At 44.6% G+C, this 14,104-nt stretch overlaps 1 protein-coding gene across 2 annotated transcripts in view; it reads left to right on the top strand.

Moving 5' to 3' along the window:
* Positions 1-4,599: 4,599 nt before the first annotated feature.
* REEP1 (receptor accessory protein 1) overlaps positions 4,600-14,104 on the top strand; it is a 74,595-nt gene continuing 65,090 nt past the window's right edge. The window contains exon 1 of one of the 2 annotated variants that reach the window (XM_042808097.1): positions 4,600-4,967. In XM_042808097.1, the coding sequence (XP_042664031.1) occupies positions 4,936-4,967 (32 nt within the window). In that variant the 5' untranslated portion in view covers positions 4,600-4,935. The remainder of the gene's footprint in view (positions 4,968-14,104) is intronic. The other variant, XM_042808098.1, reaches the window with a different exon arrangement.

Raw genomic sequence — 14,104 nt, 5'->3', positions numbered from 1 at the left:
TTAGGAGGAGGCAGTGTCTCTTCCTACCTGCTATACCAGGAGGCTGTACCAGATCTCTCTTCCAGCAATCTGTTTTCTGATCACCGTTTCTTTTTCCTCATACATATTTTTTTTTATTGAACCGTTTCCTTTCTTGTCACATTTTTTTCGTAAACTGTCCATAGCAGGGTGTCTAGAATATAAACAGTGACAGGCAGATCATTTGGAAGCATGGAATAGACCTGATGGTTGTGCCTGACTAGGCTGAGGTGGAAAGATAGTAGCAGGTAACAAGGGACAAGAAAACTAATACGAGTGTTAGAAGTAGTGCAATAACAGTGGTAATTTATTAATGTCTTTATTGGATTTTAAGGCTGAAAAAGTAAGTTCCAGGCTAAGATACAGTACTTTTTTCATCAATTTATAAAATGCCGTAATCCAAGCATTTTCTTCATTCTGAAATAGTAGAATGGAAAACATGCTGAACTGGGATCATTTCCATGGAGTTGGAGGGTCTGCAGATGCCTCAGAGCCACTAATGAATTAATCTAAGACACATGGATTTATGCCAAGGCAGAGGCATCTTATATCATGTAAGTTACAGAAGGGGGTATGGGAAGCAAAGAACAGACTTCTCAGAAAACACTTTTGGTGCACGACTTGAGGTATTTAGAGCTTAATATTTGGAGATACTGAGTACCAGTGACTGAACTCTGTGCTGCAGAGTTTTGTATGAGAATATTCGGGGCATTTTGGTTAGCTAAAGCCAAATGATACATTCAGACATGCTGGTCTCCATGTTTTCCCCAAGCTCTTGTAGTGAGTCACTGAGAATGAAGAGTGTTTCTCAGCAGTCACAGTTCCCAGCTCAAATGCCAGACCACACCATTTTTGAGTCAAATAGGCATTTCTTAATCTCTCTGCTAATGGCCATAGCTCTGAAGCAAGTAATTCAATAATAAAGATGGAAATGGCAGCCAGAAAATGCTGACTGTCTCCACATGCTTTAACAATACGCCCCATAGAGTAGGATTAACCTTTTCCTATCTAGTCTGTATTTGACAGTAAAGCTGTAGTTTTAGAAATGGGTATTTTTCATTACTGTATTCAGAAGCTGCATTCTTGGATTTTTGCTCTAAATATCCACGTTATCTTTTTAGGTTTTTGTATATTTGGTTTTCCTTTTGCTTCCCAGGTAGAAGTTAGGAGATAAATGCAAGAAGATTCTCTTCTAGTGGGTGGAAGATCAAACATGTCTCTTCCAAGAGGCTGAGCGTATGTATCTCTATATATGTGTGTGTGTATATGTATTACTTGATGGAATGCAGAATATCTATTTCCTGATCAAACTACCTTTCTTCTCCTGATATTTTTTAGGTACTGTAACAATACTACACAATATATGTGTGTTCTGTTGCTGCTGCATGTGTATTTTATGTATTTTTATATTAATTTTGTTGGTTTGTTTTCTGCACATGAACTTCAGCACCTCAACATCACCACAGGTTTCCCATCTGATATTTTTCTCTATACCTGGGGACATTTCCTAGCTAGGTTGTCTGTTCTTCTCAAACTGTTCTGAAATGCCTTTCATGTAGGTTCAATCCGTTGGAGGACATGCCTTCTTGGGAAGAGTGGTCTGCACTTGCTACTTCCTGACCTGTTCTAGATTTGGTAACAGAGTGCCCTGTGCATATACATCAGTCACTCTTCTTGTTCTAAGAAGTCTTGGCTTGGCAGTTATTGTTCAACTGGGAAGCTGACATCCCCTCTCCCTGGGGCCAAAGAGGAATGAGTCTGATTATAGTAGAGCTGTTGGGGGCTCTGACTTTTCCATAGCTATGAACTGCTCAGGAAGAGTAGTTGCTAGAAGAAGGCTGCATAGTATTTAGGGCAAGGATGGTGGTTCTGCCTTCATTAACAAAGTTGTTTTAATTTGTTATTTATTTATTATTATAGTTATTTATTTATTTATTATGGGGAACAAAGATCAAACCATCTAATGGTGCAATCTGCGTAGGATTTTTCACTGCCTGACCTTCTTCCACTGCTAAAGCTGTTCCAAAGTGTTCCACTAGCACTGGGTGGCCTCTCTGCTGAGTTGGCTGTGTAAATTAATTAATATCTGTTCCCTACAGCTTTAACTCTTCTCATATCTCTCTGTTATTTCCGTGTAGACTGGGGCAGGCAGTTTAATAGCAAAGGAACAGCTTTCTTCAAGCAAAGCCTCTTTCCAGGATGCTTGGGATGTCATATGCCAAGCTTACAGTCCCGGGGCTGTATGACTGTTACAGCCCATGGAGAGTAGGCAGGGAGCATTGTCACCCCTTCCACTGATGACTCAGTAGAACTAAGCTAAATTTCCCCCCTTCACCCCTTGTTTACCAAATAGCTATTTAAGTAAAACTCTCTGCATTCACATTGACAGGCTCTTTAGGTTTTCCATCACCAGGCTACCTAGTTAACTATCTGTGTACATTTGAGGCTTAAGATCAGTCAACAGTCATCAGGTGGTGATTGTGTCAGTTGCTTACAAAGCAGCAGCACAAGAGGGGTCCATGTCAGAGGGAGCTGCCAAGCAGAAGAAAAAAAATCTTGAAGCCTTTCAGATGGTTGCTGCCCAGAAAAGAGCACTGCAGGTCACCAGTGATGACAACTAGCAGGAGGCGCAGGGAACATCGTGAGCTGGAAGAGGCTGGAAGGAGCCAACTGAGCATGAGGCTGAGTTATGCTTTGGGCACTAAAATGTTTTGCTGCAGCTTTGTGTATTGTCCTTTGTGTTATCTCTCTTTATGATCTGGTATCTGCTCCTGTTGGTCCATTTTTCTATGCTTGAAGTATGCTGCAAGTACTAAATAGCAAGTTCTGTGTACTGTGGTGATTACACAAATATTCGTACAGAGAGATCTGTGGCTTATACTTGATAATATCACATCATTAACTGTAATAATGTTGTGGAGTGTCTGCCAGCATGCAGTCTAAAATCTCACGCTAAATAATCCTGATACATGAAAAATCTTGGATAACAGATCTCCAAGTACTTATTTGGCAATGATACACAAGCAAGACAGCCACAGGATGAATCACTGCCTTAGAGTTTGGGCTAGATGGCCTAATGGCTTCTTTTGGAGAGAAGGCAGTTCTTCCAGAGAGCAATCTTGTCTGGAGAAGACGGCTAATTTACACTTGCTTATTGCAACAGACCACCCAGTCCCGTCTTTGTGGTGCTTGTCCAGCAGTCAGAATGCTGCTGTAGCGATGCTGCCACTGTAGACACTTGCAGTCCCCGAGGCAGGACTGATTGGTGGTGGCCCTGTGCCTCCAGCTGTGGTTCACAGCGGGTCTGTAACCGGACAATACCGGTGTTCCTGGAGGAGGTGCTGCTGTAACCCGGGGCGGGGGGGTGAGGAGGTGGCAGCTTGACACAGGTCACAGCGTGAGGTGGAAGTTCCCTCTGGTGGAGGAACAGACCCACTGCAGAGAAGAGCAATGCGGCACCTAGCCCTCCCTAGAAGATAATTTTTAGAGGTGCTGAACTTTAACCGCATACCTACAGCTTTATCTGAAGACTATGGGTGCTGCTGGTTTTCTGGGGACCAGGTCCAGAGAGCCTACATAAAAAAAGACAGTCCCGTTATGGAGGACTTTGAGCTGAGCAGAAGAAAGGTGTTGGGTAAGGGCTGGATATTGTGTGATCATCATCCCCCTGTGGAAATGGATGGGAATGTGAGGATGTCTGTGGCCACCTGGGTCTGGAGAGGTCTGTGATCAGCTCCTAGCTCTGCCACCTCTGGTTTGAAATGTTCAGTCTCTCCCTAGAAGAGTTCCTCACAGGTTACTCACAATACTTTAGTGAATTTCAGAATCTTTCGGCTATGCTGTCTCAGAATGACGGAGAAAATTTGCTGCAGATGCACAATCCTAGAGAAGAACAATGTGTCGGGCATGGAGGCAAGGATCCTGCAGTGCAGCCAGGGTGGCTGGAGCCCTGGCCCCAACGCCTGAAACCAGGCCAACTGCTCCACGAAGCAGCCTCTGAGTAAAGCTTGGGGCTGGTCTCATGGTGGCAAGCTTGAGAGAGATCTGAGGGTTGCCACCAGACTAAAACACCTCATGAATTCCTATGGGCACATGTGCTTCTGGTAGAGGAAAAAAAAAAAAACCAAAGCAGTGGAAGATGGATTTCTGGCCATATAATCACATTTGGCATGTGCCAATGTAGTGAAAGGCAAGAAGAACCCAAAAGAAACTTAGAGAACAACCTGCAGGTCAAGTCAATATCTGTTGTTTTGCGCGGGGGCAAATGTTCCTCATGGAAATTGGACTTGATAGCTGTGAGACCCCCCCCCCCAAGGAAAACTAATGTGGAGGAGAGGTTGGTGGCCGTCATCACTGACGGTGATGGGGATCCACCAGGATCGTGCAGCTCACACTGTGCCTGCAGACCTTGGGGCGGGGGGGAGGAATATGTCTCTTGCTATACATCCAAGAAGCCCGTCAGCACCATGCCTCCGCTTTGCCCTTACTTTGATAGGAAGACCGGCCAGGGTTTTACTTCACGTTCTGCTCGGGCTGCGGCGATCCAGAAGCTCACGCGTGTCTTCCCCGTGCCGCAGCGCGGGGAAAGGACCGGCTGGTTCCACCTCCGCCACCGAAACCCCGCCGTACACCCGGGTGGGAGATTCCCGGGGCGGGGGGGGATTCCGGCGGGGTCTCCTCCTCCTCCCGCAGCGCCCAGCACGGCGGGGGGCGGCCGCGGGGCCCTGCCCAATCTCGGCGGCCGGGCCCGGCTGCGCGTTGGCTGCCGGCGGCGCCGCTCAGTGAGGCTGCGCTGAGGCTGCGGGGCCGGATGGCCGAGCCGCCCGCCCCGCTCACTCGGGCGGCGGCCGGCGGCGGGCGAGGAGCCGGGGCGAGCCCTCCCTTGCCGGGAGAGCCAGCCCTGCGGCACGCAGCGCCATGGTCTCATGGATCATCTCCAGGCTAGTGGTGTGAGTAAGCTGCCGGCCTCGGCACCTGCACGCGTGTTTCTGCGTGTCCGGAGGGGGGGGGGGGGGGGGGGGGGGGGTCGCGCCGTGCCCGCTGCCTGCCCCGCTCGCCCCTGCCGCCGATACGCGGTGGCGGCGGCGGCGGCTCGGCTAAATTTAGCAGGTTGTTGTTAGGGATGGGGTGCTCGGCTGCTTGGCGGGTGAAGGAGAAAATAGGTGGCTCAAACGGTGTTTGCCAGCGTGGGAAAATTACCGGGGAGGGGGTGGAGGGCAAAATGCTGCCGTGCTGTACAGCGCAAGGTGGCAAGGGAGAAGGAGGGCGGTTGGCATCGCCCGATGCTCGGCGGTGGACGGGCTCGGGGGGTCAGGAGGGGGAACGGAGCATCAGCGGGTGGGAAAATGGACGTGGGTTTGGGCAGCGGGGCTTTGTTAGCGGGACTCGGCGCGGCCGGCTGGGGCTCGCGAGGGGGCGTGGGAGAGGCGGGCGCGGGGTCTCCCAGCCGCTACCGCTGCTTTCTTCTCTCCTTTTTTTTTTTTTTTTTTGGTAAAAGAAATAGCAGATATTTATTTTCTCTTTGTAACTTGCTGCCCACCCTCTCAAAAGACGTTATTGACTTCCCTTTAACCTGTCAGTCTGGGAGGAGAAGCGTGTGGGTCTTTGCACTTGTCCTACAGCTTTTCCACGGCTGGAAGTGCTGTAGGTGGGAAGACATGTAGAATTTCCCTGGCGATTCTTCCCAGGCAACAGGGGAAAATGGAGCAAGCTCGAGGTGTATGTTCATCTGCCCCACCTAATTCAGTGAGAAAAGGGCATTTTTGATGCCACTAGGAAAATTCCTGGAGAAGGGGGAGTTTAGGCTTAAGGTGGGGCAGCAGGATGGCTGATCTATCTCCCTTCTGAAAATATGGCTGGTCAAGGTTAGTACATTGAATCGGATTAATCATTTGCCAGTTTTCTGTCCGATACGTACAGCTTCAGACTCAGGAGAACATCTGTTGTGCTCTTAAGTTATTGTAGAAGGTCTGCAAGGGCCTGTCACTTCCTTTGTCTGAAAGAAATGTGCCATGATGTTGCACCATCAGCATCATTCCAGAAAGGCATTTTTGAGGTCTCCTCTTTGCCATGTGAGATGAAACATCAAAAGGAAAACTCACCTTGATCTTAGCTATCTCTCTGTATCACTAAGACCTTGGGTGGCTGTGAGATACGAAGATTTTTGAGGGTTCCAGATTTGAATTTAGCCCCTGGAGGTATATGATCTGGATTCAGCTGCAGCTCTTGCTAGCCACTATTGGGTTTGCACTTCATCCTGTGAAAGTGTGTTAAATATTTAAATGATTTAATTTGAACAATATAACCAGGTATCTCTGCAGATATCTCTGACAGCGATGCGAGATGTAGCATTTATTGTCCAAGGCTGTTTTTCTTTCTTCTCTACTGGGCTAATTTCCACTTTTAAAAAGCCTGTCATCATGTAACCCAGCTAATCCTCAAGAACAAAGAATGTCTAAGAGAGATGATAGTTTAACTTACTTGCCTCGGCACATGCACATATACATGGGTGATTTCATCTAAGACACATGGACCGGGTAAAATCTGATAGGGGCAGGACATGGAGCAGTTGACATCTGCAGTCAGGTAATTAGTTGAACATTCCCATTCTCTTCAGCTTTATTTATCCAAATAGCATGTTACAGTATGAAATCAGCTGTGTAGAGGGTGGTACCAGTTATTTGTTGCACTAACATTTCAATAGCAAATAACAATCTGAATATGCGATGTAAATACTAGTCATTTAGTACTCATAGTAACAATTAAAAAATAATTTTGCAAGGAAAACTAACGCAAGCCAAGTTTGGTCACCACTTTCTTTGCATTGCTACTTAGTATACATCCATCCTTTAAGAATGTTTTGCACCAGGAAGTGCTGGTTTGTTATGATCCCAGCAAGAAACTTGGACTGTAGAGTATTGCTTAAAATACCACTCACTAGAGCTAACATTATTAAGAAGAGGAGAGTATAAATAACCTTACATCCCTTCAGATGCTGGAAACCTTGAGCTGCCTAACATGGAACAGGCCTCCAGTCTGGGTGTAGCACGCCATGCAGATCTGTCTGTGGAAAGGTTAGCTTACATTTTGGTCTTCTGAGCCCTTACAGTATTTTTCCGGCCCGCCCCCCCCCCCCCCCCCCCAAAAAAAAAAAAAAAAAAAGGCAATTATATTAATAATTTGTGCTGTCAAATGAAAAGGATGTTCAGAAGATAACTTGTTGCTTCACTTTTAGATGAAAACAAGTAAGGACAAGCAGGTGGTTAAATTGCTGGTGACCACTGTGAGCTTCCTGCAGGGTCCTTCATTACAATTAACCAGCTGAGCTGATCCTGCATCCAAGGAGTACGTGCAGCACAGTGAGGGCCAGGAGGCCAAGCTATACATACAGTGCAGCACAGGCCTGCACCCACTCAGGTTAACTGTTAGGTAGATCACTGACTCCTCTGTGTGCCATGGTCTTCAGAGTAGCATCATGACAGAGATTTAATCTATCTAATCTGGTTTCCCCATCTCATTGTGAGTTGCTAGTTGATCCATCGGTACAGGTAGCTGTTCTCTAAGTAGAATGACTACCTGGTTGGGCTTTTTTTTTCCCCTCCTATGCTTATTTAGTTATTTTTTCATTAAATCTTACTATCTGATAAGGTTTATGAAGAAAGTGGTGTGCTGTAGTTTAGTCACACTGTGAATATTGCTTTGTGCTCTTAAGACTTCTGCTGATCTCTGTGGGTATTATGTCTGATATGACTCAGCTAACAGAAAGGGCTTTATAACAGAAAGCAAACCTTTGCTTTGGCTCTTGGGTGCTTTGTTGCTTCCATTATCCCTGATTTGGTTGTCACTGTCTCTGTCTTGACAATTTCTGTTTCCAAAATGTTGCTGAAGAAGAGTGTGAGCACTTCTCACCCACTTCAGTGCAAAGTCTGGCAACTTACTGCAAGCCATCTTCTACATAGTTTCAACTTCAGTGTTTGGACTTTGTGTTAATGCTTGTCCGGAGTGCTGGTTTGCTCTGTTCTGCCTACAGAGTTGTGTGCTGATAACCTCCAGAAGAGAAATGATAGAAACTTCAGTGCAGCATCTTCTACTGCCACAGCTGTTTGTTGAAGTCAAAGACTTTACTATTGTCAGGATCTGCACTCGGTACTGTACAAATGTGAAACAGAAAGATAATCCTGTCCCTGGATATCTTTGTCCTTTAAGAGCTCAATTCTTATCCACCTGAAGTCCAGATACTTTTTTTACTTACCTCAAGAACAAAATCAGGATGTTCTTTTTCTCATGGTATTAGATTACAGGTGACTTTTCCACCAAGGAGTGTCTGGGATCACTGTAATTGAAGTTGTTGCATCTTGGAGTTATTTGTTGCTTTGTCTCTCACAGTAACAGGAATCGGGATAGCATCATTAGTTGTAGATTAATTACAACCCCTTTTTTATTCATCATCTGTGAAGACATCTGAAAGCATATGCTGGAACATCTGTATTTCAGTTTCCTCATCTGTGAAGTGTGATGAACTGTGCTGAATTTAATCTTCCCTGAGACAGAGCAGAAGGGATCAGTGCCATGTCCTACCATCTACAGTTTATTGCTATTCATTTCAGAGGAGATTCTTCTTTGCTTCAAGTGGTAGAGGCCACTCTATCAGAAGGACTTGGGATCTGTCTTCATTATTGCAGTCCAGTTCAGCTACAGTGCATAGCACTGGCAATCCTAGGTGGTTACTGGTCTGCTATACCTTTTGGCTGTTTAAAAGCATTTTGAAGTTACAAGTGGAATATATAAATGCAGCCTATTGTATTTTCATGGAAATCCTATTCTTTTCCTAGAAACATGAAACCTGCTTTTTGTGCTTGGGATCATGCAGAACAGAAATACAGGTTTTGGCTCCTATTCTGAAAGTTAGTCACATCACACTGCCTGTTGAAAGCCTTTCAATCTGAAATGTGTGGCAGAGGAAGGAGTTGTCAGTAGAAATGAGGCTGGATCAGACAGGTCATCAATAGTTGGGATGATACTGTGTGACTTAGGCATTTGAATTCCTGCTGTGAGGAGCTTAGAAATGCATTACGAATTATGATAAAATGGCTAAATATGTTCTTCTTGGTGAAAAAACACAGGCTTAATTATAATTTTTTTCCTGTATTTGTTTTCTTTTAAATCAAAATATCAGTAATGGCCTGTCTGATCTCTTATGGTTTGATACGAAATAGAGTGGCAGCCTCAGATATGTTAACAGGGAATTCCTGGCCCTGTGTGGACGTAACAGGGATTTGGGTTTTTATCAGAAGCATCCTTTATTCTGTCTGTCACTGGAAGTAAGTAGGTCTAAATGTAACCAAGGAATTCTTTAAACTGATGAGTGAAATTTCCTTCCTTGTTACAATTTCTCTGCTTTCTCTTTTGGTTACTGTGATGCCTTTTTAGCAAGGGTAGGTGAGATTGGCCACCCCCATCCTCAGCTGGTATAAATCCATAGTGCTACTGAGTCAGACATTCATTTAATCAAAAGACACTGCTTACATCAGTAATGAATTTTTATTTTAGAGAAATATAGCAGATCCTTCCTCCTCCTGTTTTTCATGCGTATGGAAAGCCTGAAGAGATTTCTGAATTGAAAAAGGATAGAAGTCATGTGATAGAGATTATATGGCCATAGACAAGGGTAACTTGTATCCTCTTTACCAGAGGCAAGCAGAGACAGGGTCTGCTCAAGTGGGCAAGAGCTGTTCCCATGAAGGCATAACACAGCCCTGTGCTTTTGGTTATTGGTAAGTCAGCATTATCCTCTTAGTTGATACATACCACATATGTGAAGGCCCTTCTTCACAGTCTACATTATTTACTTGGCACTGGCAGATGCCATGAAGGATTCTGCTATTTATTGCTCTGTATAGGCCTCAACACCTGTGATGCAAAATTGTGTTAAAATACATCAATGGACCTAGTGTGGCTTGGGCTCTCTGCTAAGACTATGCGATGAGGTAGCAGTAGACTCTTTTACACATTCTGAAGCTGGGAAATGGGAAGGGCTGACCACCTGCCATACACAAAGAATTTGCTAAGAAATGTCATCTATACAATAAGGTGCTGCAATCCCTCTGAAATAGATCTTGCAGTCTTGCACTGCTGCTCTCCCTTGCATGAAGAGCAGGCGGGCTCTGTGGCTCCCACCTCAGCCCATCATCCCCCACGTGCATCTCTGCTGCAGCCCTTGCGGCTCTGCTGAGGGGGCAGAACCTGTTGGTGACAGTAACTGAGAGGGGAGCATCCAGCGCAGGTGGAACATTTGCTTTGCCCTTTATATGAAATGTGACCGTGCTGATCACGCTGCAGGGGATAGCGCTGCCTGCGGCTTTGTCAACCACGACCCAGATTTTCCTGCACAAGCACAGATGTGCTGGAAATGCTCTTAGCCCCAATGGGGAAGGTTTTCTTCTGTGCATATCACAGAAGTTTACTAGTCCTGGTTTGATAAAGAAAAACGCTTTACCAAACTAGAAGTTGTGGAATATAGCTAAGGGGCTTAGCCTTTGCAGCTGCCTTAAATAAAGTATTTTGCCTTTGTGTGACCCTTTCCAATTCGTTGTATTAAAGCACTTGGAAGCATTAATTTAGTAAGTGCTGTGACATGAGAATGATTTTCACTGCCATTGGACTGGTAAGGGCACTGAGGCACAGGGAGGTCAAGTGAGATGTCCAATATTGCACAGAAAACCTGTGGTAAGAGGTAATGTGTTTCCTCCAGGCTTCTTGATCAATAAATTAATGAAAGGGGATCTGATCAAGGGAATTGGGTGCTGTGTTTGTGGTTCATTTTATGGATTCATGATGGGTGTGAGAGAACAAAACTACAGACTTAAATAGAAGCTACCTGAAGCAGTCAAACAACCAAAGGCTTAAATGTTCCCTTTCAGATCCTCAGTGCTGTTGTGTCATAGACAGCAGCATGCACCAACCAGACTGCCTAATTCAGGCTACTAAATCAGGCATTACACTACCTAAAACTGGTTACTTAGTCCCAGCAGGGAGATTTAGATCCAAGGTACTCAACCTGTGGTCCACAGATGGCTAGCAGTCCACAAAAGGTCAGGCAGTCCATGAAAATGTTTCAGCGCTAAAACAGAAACCCTCATACAGGCAGTTGTCAGTTCTGTACTAACTGATTTAATCAGGTGATACCATTTTTTACTACATTTTTAGTGGCAAGTTTTGTAATTATATCTACTGAATTATAGTTTTGGAAAATATTATCATTACAACATTTTATCAATTCCATGTGACTTATTATTTACCATCTATCCTTCAGCAACAGTGGAATATAAAATTATCTGTATGTTTCTTTAAAAGAGTTGGGTGGTTCACTGATTAGGAAAGGCTGAGAAACACTCTTCCATGCTCTTAACGCAGTTAATAGAGGGAGACAGACATCTCTAAGGAGCTTCTGTTAAAGGTAATGTGTTGCATAGAGAGCTGTTTGGTCAAGAGGAAATGCTTGGTACAAAGAAGACAAAGGAGGGCATATAATCATTCCTCCCACTTGAGCAATTGCTTCTCGGTACTCATCAGTGCATTTGCCTTTCTGCTTCTGTGCTTTCAGTGGACAGAGGTGGTATCTTCGAAACTTTCAGGCTAATCATAAAGGTATCTGAAGACTTGAGTGTTGCAGAAGTATTGGCTGGTTTGTATTGCTGTAAAACCTTTATATGTCAAAACTTCTATGTACTCATTAGGCAGCTAGGATCTCAGTCTAGATTTCCTTTTGTGGACATGTCCACTTGACATGATCAGGGCCAGTCAGCAGATTTCAGGCAGGTCTTGTGAGATGAAATGGCTCAATGGTGGGATGCATCCACGTAATTGGGCTTTTTGCAAGCAAAACAGTTTTATAGCAAAATCTCACTTAAATCACCTGTGTTGTTAATCACATGCTGTTTTTTGCAGAGGCAGATGTCAAATACTTTTGTTATCAGTTGTATGATATCTAGATTGTAAACTCTCTTGGGCAGGAAGCCCAAAAGCACCATAGACAATGGGATTTAGTCTCTAGTTGGTTCTCCTAAATTCTGTGTTAATATAAAAATAAATAACATATGAATAAATGCAACTTGACCTTCTAGGGGAATGATTTATGAGACTGATCCTTTGCCTCTCGGTAATTTCACTGTGACAGTCTTCCTGATACAGTGTTCATGTTCTGTTTTGGCATTTCACATGCATGTAGTAAGACAAGATTCCTGCTCTGAGGAGCTCCTAATTTAAACTGATGAAATATAGGCAAAACAGATGGTTAGCAGAGTGGTGAGAATGATCAAGAAGAAGCGACAAAATGAAAACTGTATTTTATCTTTCCATGACTTGTGTGCTTGTGAAGAGAGGGACTGAGATAACAGATATGCTTGCTCATTCTGCAGGCAGGGCCGGGAAGGCAGTCCAGACCTGGAGCAGCATGGCAGAACTAGAAACACAGGTGATGCTTTCCCAAGCTTCATACACGGAACAACTCCATCTTTTGATACAAACCTCAGAGCAGGCATATCCCCTTAAGAGGGTACCCTGCTTTTTATTTGTTGTAGACATTTTTCAGGATCTAGAAGGGGAGGGCAAGGGATTTCAATTTGATACGGGTGGTAAAGCAGCAACCTGCAGGTTGGTTAAAGCTGCCACATGGCTAGAAGAAGGGGATGGTACCAAAGAAGGAAAGAAGCTGCTTGTACAGTAAGTAGAAATGAGGAGCAAGGATTATGTTTCAGAAGGAACATACATTTATATGGAGGCAGAGGATTAGGTGTCAAGTTTGAGATTGACTCGGGAGCGACAGGGGGACAGCTGGGAACGCTGGCCTGGTGTCACGATTAGTAAAGGTTTGTTTCTTCAAATGCTGCCTACTTGCTTGCTGTGTCCGTTAATGCTAATGCATTAATTACTAATAAATAAACAACCAATTCCAAAGAAAGAATCAATCAACTGGTCAATAAAGCTGCAGTCCATCTTTTCCCCTTCTCTCTCATGGAGCCAATAGTGATCTTTTGCTTTCCAAAATGGCAGTTTTTACAGGACAACAAAATCAGTATTGAAGAACCTATTTGTGAGGAGCTAGAAATAATGCCCCTCACGTCTGGAATTTTGTGCCTTTTTGGATGGATCCCAGGGATGCCAGGGCAACATGTGTAGCCTGCCTTTGAGTCTACCAAGCAATTCAATGCTATCAGCATCAACAAACAGTTGCAGCTCCAGCTCAAGAAGCATTTCTGTTCTGTTGAGTTGGTACTGTTGCTTCCTTTCATTCAGCTCAGTTGAGCTCATTTATTCTATTTCTTGTTTCCAGCCTCTAAATAAGTGTTTTTAGAGGAGAGCCAAAACCTGACAGGCATTTCTTGCCTCATGATTTGGAGAGAGGCTTATGACCAATAACCAGCCTTGTATGAGAAGGAGGGAAGGACTTGTGCTGCAGATTTTGTATGAGAATACCAAGAACCTGTATTCAGTGGTGCTGCAAACTGCCTGTGGGAAGAGGATAAGTTAGTTGTTCTTTCTTAGTTTGGTACCTGTAAAATAGGCTTAGTGGTAACTTCTGTTGATCTAATGTATCAGTTCTGCTTTACATGTGATAGACTCTGATGTGGGCATGAGACACATGCTGGAGTAGAATTGGAGGGGCAATGTAAATATGAATTTTGAGCTGAAATTTCCAAGCTAGTTGTCAAAAGTTTAGGGGTGCTCTGAGGTGTTTTCCACAGACCAGCCTCTTTTGTGGCGGAGCTTTCCTGACTGTCGGTCCCTGAGAAGCACTCATGGAGGAGTGAAACCAGGAATCGTAGATAGCATTTCGTGAGGAATACCCTTCTAGGGAGGATAAACAGGCAGCACCTGGTCAAGATTAAGAGCAGAGCAATCAGAGGAAGATGACCTTTTTCTGTCATCACAACATTTCATGGCTACCTTTGTCTTGATGTCTTCTGCGCAAATGCCCTAACACTTGCTGTGAGCACGCAGGGAGAGCAGCTTACCCAGGCTGCAGGTCACAGTAGACAGCCCTTCTGATAAGATTGCTGTTCTGCCTCAGGCAGTTCCCACAGGGCTG

Source organism: Tyto alba, unplaced genomic scaffold, assembly GCF_018691265.1.
Source record: "Tyto alba isolate M040663 unplaced genomic scaffold, T.alba_DEE_v4.0 Super-Scaffold_6, whole genome shotgun sequence".
Lineage (NCBI taxonomy): Eukaryota > Metazoa > Chordata > Aves > Strigiformes > Tytonidae > Tyto > Tyto alba.
The sequence above is the reverse complement of the archived record's forward strand: the minus strand, read 5'-3'. Positions and strand labels throughout refer to the sequence as shown.